Raw genomic sequence first — 19,708 nt, 5'->3', positions numbered from 1 at the left:
TTCTTCAACGGGGTCAAGAAAGATTTGAATGCCCAGAATAATTAATACCAAAAGCACAATAGAAGAAAACAATGTTAATGACCTTGCAGAGGGCAAGGAGGCAGGGTGCATCACCTACTTTGGGGTGACATGTTCCAGAGTACCAGCAGGTGAGCATTCTGGCCGATGCAGTGTTTCTCAACCTGGGCAACAGTAAGAGATGTGGACTCCAGAATTCCTCTGTCAGCAATGCTGGATGGGGAATTCTGAGAATTTGTTTGTTTGTTTGTTTGTTGATTGATTGTATTTATTGTATTTATATGCCGCTCATTCCAAAATAGACTCAGGGCGGCTAACAAGCGGCATAAATACAACAATAGTAAAATACATCACAGTATTTCACAGTATATATACACAGTAAAATCAATAATATAATAAAATAATAATATCCTAAAAGAACCATACATAAACTACAGTCAATATAATTCCAGGCCTACCGGAAAAGCCAGGTCTTAACGGCTTTCTGGAAGACCGGTAGGGAGGAGAATCTCTGGGGGGCAGTTGATTACATAGGTTCGGAGCTGCCACAGAGAAGGCTCTTCCCCAAACTCCTGCCGACCAACATTGCTTGGTGGAAAGGAGAGAAGGCCAACTCTGTGGGATTTTACTGGCCGCAATGGTGTATGAAGTTGGAGGCGATCCCGTAAATAGTCTGGCCCTGAGCCATTTAGGGCTTTAAAGGTAATAACCAACACCTTGAATTGCATTGAAGTGTATACCTCTTAAAATTGCCCAGGTTGAGAAACACTGGTTTTGTGGGTGTCATATGGTCCTAGTAAATAGGCATTCTTGTGCTGACTGAAATTCTCATCATACTTGGGACCCATTATTCAACGACCGAGCTCACTAGAGAAGGCTTAAATGCTGAGAAAAGTGGAAGGAAGTTGAAGAAGAGGACAATCAGCAGAAGGTCAATGGATTCATTTTCCATGGTGAAGAGTGATAGTTGGAAGACTTAAAAGACCAGGATAGGGATGGATTGTCATGGAGAGAATCAATCTTTGTGGTTGCTGAGAATTGAAAATGACTTGATGGTCCATAATCAGTCAAATTTGAATGAAGTTGGATAACCGTTTGTCTGAAATGGTGTAGGGTTTCCTACCTAAGCAGGAGGTTGGACTAGAAGACCTCCATGGTCCCTTCCAACTCTCTTATTCTATTTCCAAATATCCTGTCCCAAATAATGGAAGTAACAGATTTAATATTGTTGGATTGCAACATGCCAAATGCAACGATATTCTTGGATTTGTACTAACTTTCCCTTAAGCTTTGTTGTGGGTGAGATGCTTGGAATAATGCATTCTGGAGAGAAAGGACATAGATTTTAGTACCCATCAAAAGAGTTATGACAGAGGAGGATTCTAATGTTTGTTTCAAGTTAAATAGTTCCATTTTGGGGGATAGATAAAGGTAAAACACTGGACTTAGAAGAATATTTGGTGAGCTCAATTTTTAATACACAAGGATTATTTAATGCCCTATTACTAATATGGGACATAAAATAGGGATTCAATTTTACCCTGGTTTTATGGCAGTCTTGGAATATAATATTAGCATTGTCTTGGAGATAGCTCATAATCATTTTATGGTTTATTTAAAGTGAATTTTAATGCTGTACAGATTGCAGAATGTTAGCTTATATCCCTTATGTATATTTCTACATGTTGAAAAGAGACAGTGTTTCTATAATGATGAGATATTTCATGTGCAAATAATTAGCATCCACTCTTTTAAGTACGTACAGACACTTAGGGTAGAACGTTGGGAGAAATCCCTTGAACGTACATAAGGTCCGATAGCAGAGACCATTTCCTAGACAAATATGGAATCTCCCCCCCTCCCTGAACAAATAGAGATTGGACATGTTGTGAGGATATTCTAATTCTAGATGTCCTTCACTCTCCTTTCATATAGACCAGGGGTATCAAACTTGATTTCATTGAGGGGCATATCAGCATTGTGTTTGACATCAGAGGGCTGGGGTGGGTGTGGCCAGAGTGGGCGTGGCCAACTCGATGTCACTCCTGTTGGGGGCGACTGGTGGCCCAAGCGCTCTGCCAGTGAAAACGGGCTCCTGAGCTCCGTTTTTGCCTGTAACAGCCTCCTGCATCCCTCGGCCAGTAAAAACAGAGCTTGGGAGTTCTTTGCTGTTTCCAGGGCAGCCCCGTGGGCCAGATGTAAGCCCTCTGCAGGCCAGATCCAGCCCCTGGGCCTTGAGCTTGACACCCCTGATATACACAATCTGTCTCAGATTGAGTGATTTCATGGGATGAAAAACAGTCTTCCAGATGTTCTCATCAAATGAAAAGGCTGTAGTATGAAAAGCGTTGTATGGCTAAAGCTTGTTGCTAAACCCTGTCAACACTGGGTGCATATTTTAAAATGGATTCATGTTGAAAATGCAGTAAAATCGTGACATCATTTCAAGGGGTCCATTCATTTTGCTGATTTAACCAGTTGTCACATTGCTTTCCTTACAGAGACAATTTAAAAGAACTACTCACGTACAAAACAAGTAATTATTTCAGAAAAAAGTTCCAAGTGTTTAATCAGGAGTGTCCAAACTTGGAAAATTTTGAGACCAGTGGACTTCAACTCCCAGAATTGTCCAGCCAGTCCTGCTGGCTGGGGAATTCTTGGAAAGGAAGTCCGTCAGCCTTCAAGGTGCCAAAGTTGGACACCCCTAGATGAAACTTTACTAACAAACCCACCAGCAGAGTGATTACGTTGCTTTGGATCTTCCAGACAGTCTTTTGAATGAGGCTAGGGTGATCCTTGACCATCTCCTCTCCTTCCTCTTTTATTCCAGTTGTCATTCCAAAGACCCCGTTCCCTGCCCCAGACGTGATACCCGAAAAAAGCACCATGCAGAACCCCACAAGGAGTATCCTGGAACATCTGCCTGGACAAAGAGGCCGCAAACCTGGTCGTAAAAGAGGCCGGACACCCAAGGTGCTGACCAGCCACCCCAACCCCAACCCTTCCAAGGCAGTGGAGCCTTTAAAATTCCCCAAAAAAAGGGGCCCAAAACCTGGTGGGAAGGTAGGTGGTTAATGCTCTCTACATGGGGCTACCTTTGAAGAGTGTTCGGAAACTTCAAATTGTGCAAAATGCAGCCACGTGAGTGGTCATGGGCCTCCCCAGACACGCCCATGACTCTCCAACACTCTGCGGACTGCATTGGTTGCTGATTGGTTTCCGGATGCAATTCAAAGGGTTGGTGATGACCTACAAAGCCCTACATGGCATTGGGCCAGATTACTTGCGGGACCGCCTTCTGCCCTATGAATCCCAGAGACCGGTGAGGTCCCACAGAGTTGGCTTTCTCTGTGTCCCGTTAACTACACAATGTCATTTGGTGGGACCTAGGGGAAGAGCCTTCTCTATGGAGGGCCCGGCCCTCTGGAATCAGCTCCCCCTGGAGATTTGCACTGCCCCCACCCTCCTCGCCTTTCACAAGAGTCTTAAGACTCATTGATGTCACCAGGCTTGGGGTAATTAGATCTTGGCCCCCTGGCCAATAAATGTGATGTATAGCTGTGATTTGAATTTGTTTGATTGATTTTTAATATATCGGGTTTTTAGCTTATGTAGTTTTTTAGATTAGATTTCTCTTTGTATTTACTGTTTTATATTATATGCTGTGAAGCTACCCCAAGTCTTCAGAGAGGGGCAGCATACAAATCTATTAAATTAATTTTTTTATTAATAATAATAATAATAATAATAATAATAATAATAATAATAATGTCTATCAAGCATAAGCCCCTCCTTCTTTGATATGACCACTGCAGCAAGATTATTGTATGTCCAACGATGGAAGAATAATATTTTCTTGCTGATGACCTCAACTTTACTTGTTTTATAAATAACTTGTGGCAAACATATATAATACTCTTTCCTCCTCCTAATTTCCCTACAACAGCTCTGAGGTAGGTTGGAGTGAGAGAGTGTGACTGGTCCAAAGTCCCCCAGCTGACTTGCATTCCTATTGCAGGACTAGAAGTCTACGTTTCCTAGTAATTGATCGAAAATCACCCAGCTGGCTTTCATGCCATACTTAAGGCAGGACTTGAAGTCAGAGTTTCCTTGCAATTGGTCCAATGTGAGCCAGGCGGCTTTCATACCTAAGGCAAGACTAGAACTCGTGGTTTCCTGGTTTCTAGATCAGCACCTTAACCACCAGACCAAGCTGGAAATTAATTAAAATCACTGAAAGGACTCCCCAGGACTGACCCCTCTGAAAGAGCTTGATTCTAAAGCGGAGCAGGCTGTGGACTGGACAGGGTTCTGTGTAGGCTGCTTTCAAGCTCCATAGAGAAAAAGCAGGAAGCAAAGGCAGCCAACTGCTTAAAATCTTTGTCACCGCTATAAATCACAATTTTTCTGCCAGTCCCTGTGGTGGTTGCCAGTGACTTGAGATTTTTATCACTCGTTATCGCTCGTGCACTTTTGTCACAGAGATGCCATTTCCTCTTTATATTCCTGAGAGCCCATCCTTGATGCAGTAGATATCAGTTCTGAACAGCTTCTTCCTTTTTACCTAGTAGACTTTGTTCCTCCATTGAAAGCTATTGAACTTTTGTTTTCTTTCAGAGAAAGCAGCGAACGTTACTAAATCCAGCACCTACTTCCCCGACAACTAGCACTCCTGAGCCTGACACAAGTACGGTACCACAAGATGCAGCTACTATTCCCAGTTCTGCTATGCAGGCCCCTACAGGTAAGGAATGGCCTCCTATTAATTCTGAAAGTTCCTTCTACCTTCTGAAAAAAGCCTAGAAACATAGAAGACTGACGGCAGAAAAAGACCTCATAGTCCATCTAGTCTGCCCTTATACTATTTCCTGTATTTTATCTTACAATGGATATATGTTTATCCCAGGCATGTTTAAATTCAGTTACCGTGGATTTACCAACCACGTCTGCTTAAAGTTTGTTCCAAGGATCTACTACTCTTTCAGTAAAATAATATTTTCTCTTGTTGCTTTTGATCTTTCCCCCAACTAACTTCAGATTGTGTCCCCTTTAAAAACTGGCTGCTCCCGCAGATAGTTCGCTGGGATGATTAGTGAACTCATGGCAATGAACTTTATTTTTTTTCTTTTCCTCTGGTGTGGTCGTTCTTCTATCTTGATTTTTGTAGTTTATTACAGCAGCTTGACATTTTCAAATCCATGTTCTTTGTAAGCCACCTGGAATCATTTAGCACTTGGATGGAACTAGAAATTGAATAAAGGAACAAATATATAAATGGATGACAAACCTAATGAGGGAGATTTTTTTTTTAAGTAGCAACTTCATACGATAGAGGGGGGGAAATAGTTGGGGCAAAAGAATAATTATCCAAAATAATTCTTTCCTTGGGTCTTCATGTTCATGTAACTGGCATCAAACTGCACAATTTCTCTAGGAATTATGAGACAATGTTTGAAGGTGGATTCATAAGCATATAAAAAGAAGAAGAAAGTATATCTTCATTGCAATCTCATATACTAGAAAAAATTGTTTTAAAAAAGCCATTTCTTATTCATTCATTCATTCTTTTCTTTTTTTTATGTCGCCCTTTTCCTTAGACTCAGGGCGGCTTACAACATGTTAGCAATAGCACTTTTTAACAGAGCCAGCATATTGCCCCCACAATCTGGGTCCTCATTTTACCCACCTCGGAAGGATGGAAGGCTGAGTCAACCTTGAGCCAGTGATGAGATTTGAACCGCTGACCTGCAGATCTAGCAGTCAGCTTTAGTAGCCTGCAGTACTGCACTCTACCCACTGTGCCACCTCGGCTCATGCATTTACACATGTTCATGTATTAGGAATAAATTAACCAAATTAACCAACAAATTTCCCTATTATAAAGGAGCAGAATCTGAATGTTTGACATGTATTGAACAATTCATTCTGCAAGTCTCAAATGTCTCTATTAAAGCCTGCTGAATAGATTTCTAAACATAGCTATGATCACTCACCCTGAAGAATCTTCAATTAAAAGGTTCAGGGCTGTTGCAGACACGGGTTCAGGGTTTTTCTTATTTACCTCTTTGAAATCTTGGTGCATCTTATACACCAGTGCATCTTATAGTCCGAAAAATATGATAGTTCATTACAGAGGGATGCTGGATGAGGGAATTCTGGGAACTGATGTACACACATCTTAAGAGTTGCCAGGGTTGAGAAACAGAGCACATATCTGGATGTCGAGTCTCATCCTCTCATCTTCATGGTTTATCAAGCAGCTTTTGGAAAATTTAATTACAGTGGTATCTCTACTTACGAACTTAATTTGTTCCATGACCAGGTTCTTAAGTAGAAAAGTTTGTAAGAAGAAGCAATTTTTCCCATAGGCAAATTATGTGTGCGATTGGGGAAACCACAGGGAGATTGGAGGCCGTTTTCTCCCAGGAGATTCCTAGAGAGGCCCCATGGAGGCTTCTCTCCGCCTTTTCTGCCCCTGTTTCCTCCCAGGAGATTCCTACAGAGGCCCCACAGAGACTTCTCCCTGCCTTTTCCAGCCCTGTTTCCTCCCAAGAGATTCCCAGAGAGGCCTACAGAGGCTTCTCCCTGCCTTTTCTGGTTACAGTTTCGGAGGCTCGGATTTGTAAGTGGAAAATGGTTCTTGAGAAGAGGCAAAAAAATCTTGAACATCCGGTTCTTATCTAGAAAAGTTCGTAAGTAGAAGCGTTTGTAGGTAGAGGTACCACTGTATATAATGGAAGGGAAAAAAGAGCAATTTTCAGGATATATAGATTTTCAGAAACTAATGCAGCCCGTGAATCTGTTCTCTGGAACTCAGCCAGGTTAGATAACTCATTTGCAGAAAAGAGAGATTAAGGGGCTGTTGCCTGATCCAGAGTTACAATAAATTTATCTCTGCTTTTTCAAATTAAATATTGAAGGCTTTTTAATATGTTTCCTTCTCCTTTCTCCTCTCCCCCCCCCTCCCCCCTAGTTTGCATCTACCTGAATAAAAACGGTAGCCCTGGGCCTCACCTGGACAAAAAGAAAATCCAGCAATTGCCTGACCATTTTGGTCCGGCTCGAGCATCCGTCGTCCTGCAGCAAGCAGTCCAAGCGTGCATCGACTGCGCTTACCACCAGAAGACTGTCTTCTCATTCCTTAAGCAAGGCCATGGAGGAGAGGTTATTTCAGGTAACGTTCAGGTTGATCTGTCCTACTTCGCTGGGAAAATAACATTTTAAAGACCCATTTTTGCTGGCAGGCCTGGGGCCATTGATATTTTAATACCTTTCCCCACCCAGTGAATGAATGTTTGATGCCTGATGTTTGAATCCGTTTGGCTGATTTTTAACTATGGGGATTTTTAGTTGCAATTTTATCTAGATTTCTATTATGTTTATTTTTATTTATTTTTATTTATTTATTTTTATTTATTTTTATTTATTTATTTATTGGATTTGTATGCCGCCCCTCTCCGTGGACTCGGGGCGGCTAACTAAAAACAATATGTAGCAATCCAATAATAAAACAACTAAAAACCCTTATTATAAAAACCAGACATACATACTGACATACCATGCATAAACTGTAGATGCCCAGGGGGAAAGAATATCTCAGTTCCCCCATGCCTGACGGCAGAGGTGGGTTTTAAGGAGCTTACGAAAGGTGAGGAGGGTGGGGGCAATTCTGATCTCTGGAGGGAGTTGGTTCCAGAGGGCCGGGACTGCCACAGAGAAGGCTCTTCCCCTGGGTCCTACCAAATGACATTGTTTAGTTGACGGGACCCGGAGAAGGCCCACTCTGTGGGACCTAATCGGTCGTTGGGATTCGTGCGGCAGAAGGCGGTCCCTGAGATAATCTGGTCCTGTGCCATGAAGGGCTTTATAGGTCATAACCAACACTTTGAATTGTGACTGGAAACTGATCGGCAACCAATGCCTTGTTGTAAGCCGCCCTGAGTCTTAGGAGAAGGGCGGCATAGAAATCAATCAATCAAACAAACAAATAAACTGTGTCCAGAGATACATGTCTGCCAGCCATGAGGTTCTAATAGTAGCAATGCAGCATCCTGGGCTTTTTAGAAACCTTTGGCACAAGAGTGGGCAACTGTGGCTCCTTTACAGCCTGTGGACTTCAAGTCCCAGAATTCTGGCTGCCTCAGGAATTCTGGGACTTGAAGTCCACAAGGAGTAAAAGGATCATTATTGCCTACCCCTGCATTGCAATAACGTTCTAGTCTAATGGAGCAATGTTCCAATTTATTGTGGGTGGAATATTGAAGTCCCAGGAAATCTGGAATGCATTTTATTCCACTGAACAACAACAGAGAGCTTGAGGAGGGGGGGGGTGTCGAGTTCTGCTGGTCATCTCTGTAACATTTTCATATATTTGGCTTTGTTGGTTTCCTCTTTCAGCTGTGTTTGATCATGAGCAGCACACTCTAAACTTACCAGCAGTGAATAGCATAACGTATGTCCTCCGTTTCCTTGAGAAACTTTGCCACAACCTGCGTAGTGACAACCTCTTTGGAAACCAGCCCTTCACTCAGCACCACATGCATCATTCCAGAGAGTACGACCATGACAAATACCTACCAGGTAAGGATTGGGGCGGAGAGCTGTCGTGGAAATCTCTGCAGGCGGAGTACAGAACAGTATAGCATAGTGTAGTATAGAATAGAATAGTATAGAATTGAATTGAATTCTTTATTGGCCAAGTGTGATTGGACACACAGGAATTTGTCTTTGGTGTGTATGCTCTCAGTGTACATAAGGAGAATAAAATACATTCATCAAGAATAAAAAGATACAACACTTAGTGATAATCAACGTTACTGCTAAGCTATCAGAACGTATCAGGAAACAAATAAAAACAATATAAATGGAAAGATACAAGCAGCATGGTCATCATAATAAGTGGGAAGAGATAGATACTAGTTTTAATCCTGTTTTAATCATTGGATTTGTATTTTGTATTCTTGTTGTGAGCCGCCCCGAGTCTTCGGAGAGGGGCGGCATACAAATCTAATAAATAAATAAATAAATAAATAAATAAATAAATAAATAAATAAATAAATAAATAAATAAATAAATAAGAATAATAGTAATACAATTTTAGTAAATTATTTGACTGTTGTGGGAATTATTTGTTAAGCAGTGATGCCATTCGGGTAAAAATGCCCTTGTGTCTAGTTGTTCGTATGGTGTCTTTTTGAGGGCAGAAGTTGAAACAATTTATGTCCAGGGTGTCAGATAGATATTTTCACAGCCCTCTTTTTGATAGATTCCAAATAGATTCCAAACTATTTGTCCAGCATTAATCATTTTGAACTATTCCTGCTACCTGCCTATTGTGTGCCTCTTTTAAACTTGGGGCAAAGCTACATGTCAAGTTCTCAATTTACGACCCATTTCAGTTGTAATTCACGACAGTCATAAAACAGATGAGCCACATGAATGATCTCATGTTAAGACCTTTTTTTTTTTGCAACGGACGTTAAGCAAATGCCATGGTCATAAAGTGACCATTGGAATCTTAACACAAACACTGTAGTTGTAAAATGAACTCGTTGTTTCCTATGGGGCTTTTTCCCTCCCTGAAAACCAGAAGTAAATGCTAGTTTTAGCAAAACTGTTGTAAAACGTGCTGCAAAGCAATCTGGTTTCCAAGTACCTGATATGTCATATAATTATTTGCGGGGAGAGGGGCTGTTTGCCAGTGTGAACTTTAGAATCGGGCCATAAATACTTTTGGGGGAATCCGTCATAACTTCAAATCGTCACTAAGCAACTAGTTGTAAGTCAAGGTGTATCTGTATGCATTTTATTTTGCCTGATACAGCACAGAACATATTGATAGGGCCTTTCCTTCTAATGATGTTATTTAAGTGCCTCAGATTCTAAGTACGTTACCTCTGACAAAAATACAATGACAGACTTACTATTGTTCATGAGTTGTTGTTGGTGGCGACAATGATGATTGATATGACAGCTCACTTGAAAACTAAAAAGCAGTGCGTTATAACGACAGTTTGAATAGACCAGTTGGGGATAAAGCGAGTGCGATTACGGCAAATACCTGTGGAAATGGAAGTTTGCCTCATTCATTGCCATTATTTCATTTGTGCCGCTTAGCATCATTAGCATAAATGTCCAGGCTACTTTGGATGCCGTAAATTGATCAGTTATTTTAGGAGAATCTCTGGATGGAAATTGGTTGCATCCAAAGTCCATTAAGTTGGGGTGTCATTAAGCTGAAGTTCCACTTTATTTGTCTTATTTTTGAGCAGCTGTCAGAAATGCTTGCCCCAAATTCCATTTGATATGTCAAAGATGCGGTATGAGGTTTTTGAAATAACCTGTGTGTGTTTCCCTGTTGCGACTTGACTTAACACTTGAGGGTTATGTTACTAGAATGACTTGGAGATATCAAATTTGACCAGTTGAGGTGGCCAATCATCAGACATCCAAGGACTATATGTAGGTTGTATAATAATATTATTCATTTGTTCCTTTTCATCATATTGTTATTGAGCCATCTTATGGTGACTAAAATGTATATAACTGAGTAATTTGTGATTAGAGCAGCCAATAATTCCAATAAAAAATAAAATAAAATTAGAACAACTATGATTGTTTTTATTATGTAATATGAAAAAGATAGGGATTGTGTTTCTTGTACATCTGAAATTCACAGAAGATACTAAATTAATTTAGAGAACCACTTGTAAATTTTAAATCTAATTAATCAATTTCCTGGGAGGAGGTCCCATATGTTTTAATACCAGTCAGTGCCAGCCTTAAGAAACTTGGGTCAGAAAAGTAGAAAAGTAGACCAAGGAAATGTTGAATATTTTTGTAGCTTTTTTGTGTATTTTAATATTGAGCTCTACATGATTTTCACCAACAGCTGTCTTGGCATTTAGCTACATATTCTGAGGCTTACCCAGTCAGCCAAACAAAAGGCTTTGAAATTTCCCTGTGATGAGCAAAAATACATTTAAGAATCACTTTGAAAAGCACCACTGCAAACAATCAAGGAATAATGAGATGCAGGAAGCTTGAAACAAGTAATTGCGCAAAACAACTGAGGGGATCAAATTAACTATAAAGAGGCATTTTGTCATTCTCCAACTCTATTAAGAGCATGCAACAGATTCCCATCGGGTCTATAAGGATTAAGATATGGGTACCACCAATTTTTCAGTTAGGAGAACAAAAAGACTTTTAAAAAATTTAAAGCTCTCCAAATGAAGCAATTATTGGCCCTGGAAATGCCATTCATAAAATTTCTCCAATTATTGTATAGAACCAATAATGAGACGGTTAGTTACCATATTTTTCAGAGTATAAGACACACCTTAGTTTTTGGGGAAGAAAATAGGGAAAAGAATTTGCTTACCTGATATTCATCTGGCTAGCATATCTGGCCAGTTTCAGCACATTCTTTTATTCCCTGGTTAGGCTTTTTTTAAAAAAAACCCTTATTTGGAGAGAGTAACAATGAAAGAGCTTGCAAGCCAGTAAAAGCTGGGAACATTGTTAGAACCTGGTTAGAGCTAGAAAGAAAAATTCTGAGCAAGTAGAGCAATGGAAAAAAACCTGGAAAGACATAACGCTTGGAAAAAATTATTTGCAGAGAATAACAATGAAAGACCTTGCAAGCCTTAAGAGCTGGGAACATTGTTGTCACTTGGTTAGGGCTGGAAAGAAACTTACTTGGAGCAAGTTAGAGTAATGAAAAAAAACCTCTGCAAAGACTTAGAGCTTGGAAAACCTTCTTCACAGACAGTAACATTGAAAGAACCTGCAAGATAAGAGCTGGGAAGATCGTTAGCACCTAGTTAGGGCTGGGTTGGGGGGCTTCGGAAAAAAGCTGCATTCAGAGTAGAAGACTCACCTGAATTTTCAGCCTCTTTTAGGAAGGAAAAAGGTGTGTCTTATACTGTACTCTGAAAAATACAATACATCCAGAGTTTTCAATATCATCTTTCAGTTCGGCAGTAGAGCTGTTTCTGCTGGTGTAATGATAGACGCTGGTGTAGGCCATTTGGGAGAAGAAAGCCAATGAGTAATCCATATCATATGGCAATCCTGCTGAGACAAGGTAGAAGGTCCGTTTCCCAACGAAGGTGCTGATCTTAAGCAGGGCTTGTTCTCTCTTCCAAGACAGGAGTATTTCGTTAGACGGCTCTCTGCAGGGACCAGGCCGAGGTACAAAGAGGTATTCCCAAGAGTTCCTTCCCTACAGTGCTCCTCTGTCCCCCAAGTTGCCAAAGAATGACCATCACCCTTTGGAAGGTGAGCACAGCCTCTTTTCCCAGCCTTGCTGATATCATTCCTTTATCAAGCAGCATAGGTTGAAAGTCATGTCCACGTTCTACTTCTAGCTCAACTGGACGCTGCCTTCTGCTGTTCTTCATAGAAACATAGAAGATTGACGGCAAAAAAAGACCTCATGGTCCATCTAGTCTCCCCTTATACGATTTTCTGTATTTTATCTTAGGATGGATAGATGTTTATCCCAGGCATGTTTAAATTCAGTTACTGTGGGTTTAGCAACCACGTCTGCTGGAAGTTTGTTCCAAGCATCTACTACTCTTTCAGTAAAATAATATTTTCTCATGTGGCTTCTGGTCTTTCCCCCAACTAACCTCAGATTGTGCCCTCTTGTTCTTTTGTTCACTTTCCTATTAAAAACACTTCCCTCCTGAACCTTAGTTAACCCTTTAACATATTTAAATGTTTCGATCATGTCCCCCCTTTCCCTTCTGTCCTCCAGACGATACAGATTGAGTTCATGAAGTCTTTCCTGATAAGTTTTATGCTTAAGACCTTCCATTATTTTTGTAGCCCGTCGTTTGGACCCCTTCAATTTTATCAATGTCTTTTTGTAGGTGAGGTCTCCAGAACTGAACACAGTATTATTCCAAATGTGGTCTCACCAGCGCTCTATACAACGGGATCACAATCTCCCTCTTCCTCAAGCAGGATTGCAGACAGCGGGCCACAGCAAATTTCCTTTCTTCTAACTTCTTGGGTGGTCTCTTTAATCTATATGCTCCAGATTATCTGTGCATAACTATGAGAACAAAAGTCATCTATACATTTAAATCAGTGGGATTGAGGTTCTTTCTACACTTTATAGCAATAGCAATTAGACTTACATGCTACTTCACAGTGCTTTTCAGTCTCCCTCCAAGCAGTTTACAGAGCCAGCATATTGCCCCCAACACTCTGTGTCCTCATTTTACTGACCTCAGAAAGATGGAACACATGAGTCAACCTTGATTCAGTCAAAATCGAACTGCTGGCAGTTGGCAGAGTTAGCTTAGGATGCTGCATTCTAACCATTGTGCCATCATGGCTCTTCTATGCAGTCACAATATCCCAAAATAAAATATCAGCCTCTCGTGTCCCCATGCAAGACGTTATTTGGTTGTGTTCAGAAGGCATCCGATCAGTTCTTCCATTTCTGTGAAGATGGGGTGAGGGTTCTTCTCTAGTGCAAGCTTATTTCTCAGAACAAGCAAGCCCAAGAAGGATTGATTGATTGATTGATTATTTAATTTGACTTCTGTGCTGCCCAATCCCAAAGGACTCAGGGCAGATTACAACAATACAAAATACAAAACAATAAAAAGAAGTCAAATGTAAATCTAAACTATAAAACCCTAATTATAACTAAAACTATCCAGACACCATACATGCATACCATTCATGCAATTTGGCCGTGATAGTTGTTAATTCATGGCCCCCAGACCTGCCAGCAAAGCCAGGTCTTTGTGGCCTTACGGAAGGCCAGTAGGGTGGGAGCACTAAAGACATTGGGGGGAGGGGGGGAGTTGATTCCAAGTCAAGTTGCAAGAAGTTTCGTAGGCTGAAGATGAATGTTCAGTTCCCATTGTTCCCATTTTGAAAAGCAAAATTAGGCCTCTTGCCCATGTTTTTTGTCACTACTTCTTATTTCATGACAATTCTATGGAACATGTTTCTTATGCCTTTTGGATACCAGTTATTAAGAACAACAACAATGCCTTCATGTTCTAGTGAGCTTCCCAGGTAGCATCTAAGGTCATACTTGGGAATAGGGTTCATGGCTGGATGAAACAGATCTCTGAGCTCGTTGAACTCTTGGTTAATGTTTTTTTTTCTTTTCTTTAAGTAAGTGAGCCCTCAAAATTCGTAACATCTTACTGAGAGCCCCCTCAGCTTCTGCCAGACAAGTACTTTCTGCCTGCCACTCATGGCGACTAGTCTGTTCTTAGTAAAAAGGTGTCTTCTCATTTATGAATGGATGTTGGCATATGACAATGGGCACAGAAGCCTTTACAACTCTTTCAGGAGGGGAAATAGTTCTTATGCTTGCAGCAATTTGTTTTGCTTCCAGTAGGAAGTGCCAGGAAAGCAAGACCACGCTTGGAATATTGCATTCCACTTTGGGTCACCACAATATAAAACAGATGTTGAGACTCGGGAAAGAATTCAGGAAGAGCAACAAAAAGGATTAGGGGACTGGAGGTTGAAACATAAGCAAAAATGTTGCAGGAATTGGGTGCGTCTGGTCCAGGGGTTTACAACCTTAAACACTCAAAGACCCATCTGGACCCATTTCCCACAGAAAAGAAATCCCCGGGAGCCACAAAACCTGGGTGGGTGTGGCCAACTCGACCTCACTCCCACCCATTCATATGATCCCCCCCAACCACGCTTCCCAGATTTTGTGACTCCTGCTGTTTTCTGGGGGAAACAGGCAGTGGTGAGCCCCAGCCTAAACGGTGGGGGACGCGGTTCTGGTGGCGGCCATGTAGCGCGTAGCCTAGCTCCGGTGGCAATGCCGGGCGTGTGCGCACCACCGGCGCTTCCCCAGACCTAAGCCTGCCCTGCCACGAGCATTGCCTTCCCCCGCCATTCACCCCTTGCTTGCCTCGCGCCAGCTCCCCCACCGCCTGGGCTGCTGCCATTTGCCCCAAGAGCGAGAGGAGAGTGGCAGCAAGCGGGCAGTGGGGGAGCAAACGGGCGGGTAGCAGCGAGCGGGCACTTACTTGTTTGCCCATTTCCGGGTTCAGGCGACGGGGGGCAGCAGGGGTGCGCTCCCGGCCCGTTCCAGTAGGACCAGGAATGTTAGCGCGCTCCTGGAAACAGGTTTCCCTCTCTCTTTGTGTCTATTTGTGTCTCTCTTTCTCTCCCTCTCATCTCCCTTTCTCTGTCCCTCTCTCTCTGTCTCATGTGTGTGTGTGTTCCCTCTTGAACCATTTCGGAAAAAAAGGTGAGAGTTGGTGGGGTGTGGGGTTTCTTTGACTGATGATGTTCTTTCTTCTTCTTCGGGTGCCTTTTTACCATATTTAAATCGAGAGTCATTTCAGGTTCCCAGATAAATGAAGCACTTTCATCCCCCTGCTGTGGCTCCCTATCAGCTGGAGCCCCCTTGCCTGGCCTGAGAAGGTAAGGGTGATGGTGGGTGACACGCTGCATATTCCAGAGTGGGAGCAAAGCCCCATGTCTTGCAGGCGCTTCTTACAGCCCTTGTTGGTGCTGCACACACCTTGGTCACTTAGGGAGATGTGTAACTTGCTCTCCACCCTGAGACACTGGCTCAGCCTACCTGCAGCCAACGCCCCGGCTGTTGCCACCTCCACAGCCTGCCCGCTGCTCTCACAGCACCTTGTGCAGCACAGTTAAACTTAGCAGGCTTCACAATGGGGGAAACGGCGTCCTCTCCTCCTGGAGCCCATTACAATGCAGAGCATCGGCCGCTGCCGGGTTGGGCGAGTGTCCCAGAGCAGAGAGCAAGTCGTGTATCTCCCTGAGTGACCGAGGTATGTGTAGCACCAACTAGGGCTGGAAGCATCTGTGAAATAGGGCAAGTACAGCGGTGCTTCACGCCTGCTCTGGAATAGGGAGTGAGTCTCCATCCGTCTCTGCTGCTCTCACCTTCTCAGGCCAGGTGAGGAGGGATGGGGAGGGAAGGGCGAGGGGCGGAGCCAGCCAGTGATGTCTTCAGCAGAGAGGGAGCCAGAGCAGGGGGATGAAAGAGCCACATGCAGCTCCGGAGCCCGAGGTTGCAGATAGCTGGTCTAGTCTAATGAAAAGAAGGACCAGGGGAGACATGATAGCAATGTTGCAATACTTGAGGGGTTGCCTGTTCTCCAAATCACCTGAAGCAACGGATGGAAACTAATCAAGGAGAGAAGCAACCTAGAACTAAGGAGGAATTTCCTGACAGAACAATCAGTGAAACGACTTGGCCATAGAATTTAGAGGTGCTCCATCACTATTTTATTGTATATTGTTCATGATTGTTGTTAGCCGCCCCAAGTTTTCGGAGAGGGGCGGCATATAAATCCAATAAAACAAACATTCAAACAAACTAGAGTTTTTCAAGAAAAAATTAGACAGCCATTTGTCCAATCTTGGGTCTTGAGGACTAGAAGATCTCAGATTTCGTTTCCAATTCTGTTGTTCTGTACACCAAAGGGAAAGTTTGTATGGACTGTGGGTTGTTTTCTATGTTTAAAGGCTTATAATGAACAGCTCAAGTAAGATGTGATTTTTTTTAAAGTAATTTGAACCTCTCTCATTAGCTGACCTGTGAACACACTCTGATGCCATTGGCTGACCAATGTGTGACACTCCTTTGGTGATGTTTTAAAGATGATGCCGTAGCTCAGCAGATCAAAATCTCATGCACAGAAGATGTGATAGAAGATGGCATATGTGGCCCAGACGTGTTACATAGAAACATAGAAACATAGAAGACTGACGGCAGAAAAAGACCCCATGGTCCATCTAGTCTGCCCTTTTACTATTTCCTGTATTTTATCTTAGGATGGATATATGTTTATCCCAGGCATGTTTAAATTCGATTACTGTGGATTTACCAACCACGTCTGCTGGAAGTTTGTTCCAAGGATCTACTACTCTTTCAGTAAAATAATACTTTCTCATGTTGCCTTTGATCTTTCCCCCAACTAACTTCAGATTGTGCCCCCTTGTTCTTGTGTTCACTTTCCTGTTAAAAACACTTCCCTCCTGAACCCTATTTAACCCTTTAACATATTTACTGGCCTAAGTCTTTCTCTGCATCCTTCATGTAGCATTGAACCAACAGCAGCACATAAGAAATGGCTGCTTGTTGGAATTTGGCTTGAATGTTTCCCTACTGGACTTCAGAATTTTTGGAGTTTCTCCTGCCTTAACCACAATTTACTTTCCTGCCAGAATGAAATGAGGAATGGATGCCAGATAATGCTCCATGTTTATTTAACCCAAGAGCTGGCACCCGAGAACAAAAAGACAGCAAAATTTAGATGAAGGAATGTCTAGATAGCTTCCAATTGAAAAAGCAGAAGCAAAACAAAGTTATAGGATTCTTGGTCTTTGTTTTAATGCAGTCCTGCCATAATGGGCCTAGGGAATGTTAAGATGGTCTCTCTTAGCAAGAAAAGGCTTGGTCTTTCCACTCCATTGGCTGATCGTAGAAATCTCAGGGGTGCTCCAGGGTGAATGTATCTACTGTTTTCAACAACAACAACAACAATAATAATAATAAATAAATAATAATAATAATAATAATAATAATTAATAATTAATTTATTAGATTTGTATGCCACCCCTCTCCGAAGACTCGGGGCAGCTCACAACGATAAAAACAATATTATAATGGCATGCAGAAGACATGAAGAGAATGGCTGAATTTGGTTACGTAGGAAGAATAGCAATAGCAGTATCGTTTAGACCAGTGTTTCCCAACCTTGGCAACTTGAAGATATTTGGACTTCAATTCCCAGAATTCCCCAGCCAGCGAATGCTGGCTGGGGAATTCTGGGAGTTGAAGTCCAGATATCTTCAAGTTGCCAAGGTTGGGAAACACTGGTTTAGACTGCTTCACAGTGCTTTGCAGCCCTCTCTAAGCAGTTTACGTCAGCATATATTACCCCCAACAATCTGGGTCCTCATTTTACCTACCTCGGAAGTTGGAAGGCTGAGTCAACCTTGAGCCTGCTGAGATTCGAACTGCCAAATTGCAGGCAGCTGGCAGGCAGCAGAAGTAGCCTGCAGTACTGCACTGCGCCACCGTGGCTTGATAAATTATCTTGAAGAACCTGATACAAAGTGGTGAACGCAATTCCTTCTGCCCAACTTTCTAGCTGAATAAATTTGCTCTTACAACTCGAGATATTTGTGTATGTCACAGCACACAGACCCCTGTTACTCGCACCTCCCTCAGCAGTTGCTTATGTCTTCCAGGTGAAACCTTTGTCTTGAACGACAGTCTCCCTGGTCCTCTGGAGCCTCGCTTGGACCCGATCGACTCAGCCTTGAATGCCGTTAGCGTGTCCAGTCCCGTCCGGAACTCAAGGGACTTCCGACTTCAGGGATACCGACACCTTTATCAGCCCTCCAGCCTCACTCAGTGCAGTACCCCTGCTGGGCATAGACTGAGTGCTGGGGGTAAGAGACCTCAACACCCTTCTTCTATGGAGCAGTCTAGCTTGACCTTTGTCCTATTAACAGGAGTGGAGGGACTTATTTATTTTTATTTATTTATTTATTTATTTTGTCCATTACACAATGAGGGTTTTAGTGGGTATATATCAATATACACATAGTAAAATACATGATGAAGGTTATAGAGGAGATACTCATAGTAAAATATATCTAAGAAATAATAGAAAAGAAGATATAGTAATAGAACATATCAATGAAAGAATAGAAGAAAGGTATAGGAGATAGAGGAGAGCAAATAAGACAGGGGACGGAAGGCACTCTAGTGCACTTGTACTCGCCCCCTTACTGACCTCTTAGGAATCTGGATAGGTCAACCGTAGATAATCTAAGGGTAAAGTGTTGGGGGTTTGGGGATGACACTATGGAGTCCGGTAATGAGTTCCACGCTTCGACAACTCGGTTACTGAAGTCATATTTTTTACAGTCAAGTTTGGAGCGGTTAATATTAAGTTTAAATCTGTTGTGTGCTCTTGTGTTGTTGTTGAAGCAGAAGTAGTCGCTGACAGGCAGGACGTTGCAGCATATGATCTTGTGGGCAATACTGTACTTAGATCTTGTTTAAGGCATCTTAGTTCTAGGCTTTCTAGGCCCAGGATTGAAAGTCTAGTCTCGTAGGGTCTTCTGTTTCGAGTGGAGGAGTGAAGGGCTCTTCTGGTGAAGTATCTTTGGACATTTTCAAGGGTGTTAATGTCTGAGATGCGATATGGGTTCCAAACAGATGAGCTGTATTCAAGAATGGGTCTGGCAAAAGTTTTGTAAGCTCTGGTAAGTAGTGTGAGATTGCCAGAGCAGAAGCTACGTAGGATTAGGTTTACAACTCTTGAAGCCTTCTTGGCTATATTGTTGCAGTGGGTTTTGGCACTTAAATCTTTTGTTATTAGTATACCAAGGTCTTTAACCGAGTGGGGATTATCTGTAATAATTTGATTATTCAGTTCGTATTTGGAGTTTAGATTCTTCTTCCCAATGTGTAGGACAGAGCATTTGCTAGTTGAGATTTGGAGTTGCCATGTGTTAGACCACTCAGAAACAGCGTCAAGGTCTTTTTGGAGAGTAGTTGTGTTATCAGTGGTGTTGAAGAGTTTTACATCATCGGCGAAGAGGACACAGTTGCTTGTGATGTAATCGCAAAGGTCATTGATGTAGAGAATGAAGAGTGTTGGTCCCAGTACACTACCTTGGGGAACACCGCTTTTAA

The 19,708-nt window shown here is 42.3% G+C and overlaps 2 protein-coding genes across 8 annotated transcripts in view; one reads left to right on the top strand and one right to left on the bottom strand.

Annotated features, from left to right (window-relative positions):
• Nucleotides 1-19,708, top strand: part of SCMH1 (Scm polycomb group protein homolog 1) — a 57,678-nt gene that overhangs the window by 33,783 nt on the left and 4,187 nt on the right. For 3 of the 7 annotated variants that reach the window (XM_070763995.1, XM_070763999.1, XM_070763996.1), the window contains 6 exons: nt 2,849-3,081; nt 4,636-4,762; nt 6,992-7,192; nt 8,416-8,598; nt 12,169-12,300; nt 18,250-18,453. In XM_070763995.1, coding sequence (XP_070620096.1) covers nt 2,849-3,081; nt 4,636-4,762; nt 6,992-7,192; nt 8,416-8,598; nt 12,169-12,300; nt 18,250-18,453 — 1,080 coding nt within the window. The remainder of the gene's footprint in view (nt 1-2,848; nt 3,082-4,635; nt 4,763-6,991; nt 7,193-8,415; nt 8,599-12,168; nt 12,301-18,249; nt 18,454-19,708) is intronic. The other 4 variants (XM_070764000.1, XM_070764001.1, XM_070763997.1 and 1 more) reach the window with 3 other exon arrangements.
• CTPS1 (CTP synthase 1) overlaps nt 16,256-19,708 on the bottom strand; it is a 68,234-nt gene continuing 64,781 nt past the window's right edge. The window contains exon 19 of the mRNA XM_070764005.1: nt 16,256-17,514. The gene's annotated coding sequence lies outside the window, so the exon portion shown is untranslated. The remainder of the gene's footprint in view (nt 17,515-19,708) is intronic.

Source organism: Erythrolamprus reginae, chromosome 11 (genome assembly GCF_031021105.1).
Source record: "Erythrolamprus reginae isolate rEryReg1 chromosome 11, rEryReg1.hap1, whole genome shotgun sequence".
NCBI classification, from domain to species: domain Eukaryota; kingdom Metazoa; phylum Chordata; class Lepidosauria; order Squamata; family Dipsadidae; genus Erythrolamprus; species Erythrolamprus reginae.
This window is presented reverse-complemented; position numbering and strand designations above follow the sequence as displayed.